Below are 2,278 nucleotides of genomic sequence, written 5' to 3' on the forward strand. Positions count from 1 at the left end.
CTCTGCAATCCACACAGTGGGGTATCCATTATTAGCTGTACAGTTTTTGCTGTTAAGCTGCGGAGAAGAGCAAGATGGCAGCAATGGGAGTAGAAGGCGGAGAACAACAGAGCAGGGATTATGAAGATCATCATGCCCCCGCCCCTCTTTTGGATTCGCTAGAATTGAAGCGGTGGTCATTCTACAGAGCCACCATGGCTGAGTTTGTTGCTACGCTGCTTTTCCTCTACATAACACTCACAACCGTTGTTGAAAACAAACGAAGCAAAGGTACCTGCGGCGGAGTGGGGTTGTTGGGAGAAGCCTCCGCTTTCGGAGGAATGATCTCCGTGCTCGTATACTGCATTTCGGCAATTTCAGGTATAGCATTCTGCAGCCCTGATCATAATCTGGTTCCATATATATATTGAAGGAATCACGTTAATCGTCAATGCGTGTGTGCAGGGGGTCACGTCAACCCAGCTGTTACGTTTGCACTGTTTCTTGCCCGCAAGGTCTCTCTTCCTCGGGCCGTGCTGTACGTTGTTGCTCAATGCCTGGGTGCCCTTTGCGGAACCGCCCTTGTGAGGGGCATGCAGGGGAGCTTTTATGCCTCCAACGGAGGAGGATCGAACTCTGTATCTCCCGCTTATTCCAAGGGAACTGCCCTTCTCGCGGAGATCATTGGCACGTTCGTGTTGGTTTACACTGTCTTCTCTGCAGCAGACCCCAAGCGCAAAGCCCGCCATTCCCACATCCCTGTACATAACATAAATCATACTCCACCCTTGAAACTCTTTCTCTATATATATGAACGTTGGTGTTAAATATTCAGCCAGGGATGGAAATTATTAATGTGAGAAGTGGTTTGTGCAGGTTTTGGCTCCGCTCCCAATTGGGTTAGCGGTATTCTTGATCCATTTGGCAACGACTCCCATCACAGGCACAGGTATCAACCCTGCCAGGAGTTTTGGGCCCGCTGTGATATACGGCCATCAAAAATCATGGGACGACCTTGTAAGATTTATTTATAATTAAGCATTGCATTTTACTGATCTTAATAACGTCAAAGAGGAGATTTATATAGATAGAAATGAAATTTGATGGTGACTTATCATTTAATGGATTGAATGCATCAGTGGATATTCTGGTTTGGTCCGCTGCTTGGAGCTGCGATTGCTACGGTGTATCATCAATACATTTTAAGGGCGGGTCGTCTTGGCCTGAAAAACTCGGCATCATTGCAGAGCCACCTCACTACTGCAATATAGAATGAAAACATCAGAGGCCCTCTCTTATTATCCCACATTGCAGCAGTTTGATAAGTGGGCATTTATATTGTAAGGTCTCCACTGTGGAACTGTAGTAATAAGAATAATATTAATAAATACCATGAATATATTGCTGCTGTTGTTTATACCTCCCCTTTCGTAAAGTCGAACTCTGGATCATTTCATTTCATGACATAAAGATTGTTCTGGTGTTGTATTAAAATATCACATATCACTATTCTTGATATCTATTAAATATTAAATATCACTGTGGATTATTACTTAGTCAACTTGGTTTTGATATCAATTAAATATCACTGTAGCTTATTAGTAGTTTTATAGAATTATTAGTTATTTGTCCAACTTAGTTTTATATCATGAATATTGCTGGTTTAAAACTTCAATCTCATGAATATTGTGCTCGTTTAAAGTTTCAATCTCATAAGAATTTGACCTTTGTTCAGAAGTATTAATTGATAAAATAATTTTTATTAAACGCTATAAACGGCATAATATTTATAGTCAAGATCACATCGTAAATGTTCAGAAGCAAAACACCCTGATTAAATTTCAAAAAACCATTAAGATGAATGTTTATACATTAAATAAGAGCCTATTGTTTAGAGCCTCATCTATGAGCACTAAGACTGTCGAGGAACGGAGAGAATTCAACTGAACTCCTGATTACCTTGTGAACATAAAATTAAACAAGGAAGGCTGCACGGCACCAAGTCCCAGCCTTGAAAAGATTTAGCATATGGACTGAAGAGAAAAAAAGATAAATGGCTTAGAATTGCTTTAAACATTAATCCTAACTGAACTCTTGATTACCTCATGAACATAAAATCAAACAAGGCTGCACTGCAGCAAGTGTCCGCCTTGAGAAGGGCTTGAAGAAAAGCTTTAGCATAGGGAATGAAGCGCCAAAAAAGAGATGGCTTAATGCTTCGTTGTTTTGTTTGCATTCGGCTAAGTGTTTAATAACATTTCATTAAATTTAATGAAATTTATTCACCATGTCATATTAT

The 2,278-nt window shown here is 40.3% G+C and overlaps 1 protein-coding gene across 1 annotated transcript; it reads left to right on the plus strand.

Moving 5' to 3' along the window:
• LOC149226500 (putative aquaporin PIP2-3) lies at positions 1-1,396 on the plus strand. The gene is made up of 4 exons (XM_089375303.1): positions 1-360; positions 445-740; positions 856-996; positions 1,119-1,396. The coding sequence occupies exons 1-4, from the start codon at positions 75-77 to the stop codon at positions 1,248-1,250; spliced, it is 855 nt and encodes a 284-aa protein (XP_089231429.1). The 5' UTR covers positions 1-74; the 3' UTR covers positions 1,251-1,396.
• Positions 1,397-2,278: the final 882 nt, after the last annotated feature.

This window comes from Pinus tabuliformis, chromosome J (genome assembly GCF_031772625.1).
Source record: "Pinus tabuliformis cultivar Carrire ecotype Pingquan chromosome J, CPIR1, whole genome shotgun sequence".
NCBI classification, from domain to species: domain Eukaryota; kingdom Viridiplantae; phylum Streptophyta; class Pinopsida; order Pinales; family Pinaceae; genus Pinus; species Pinus tabuliformis.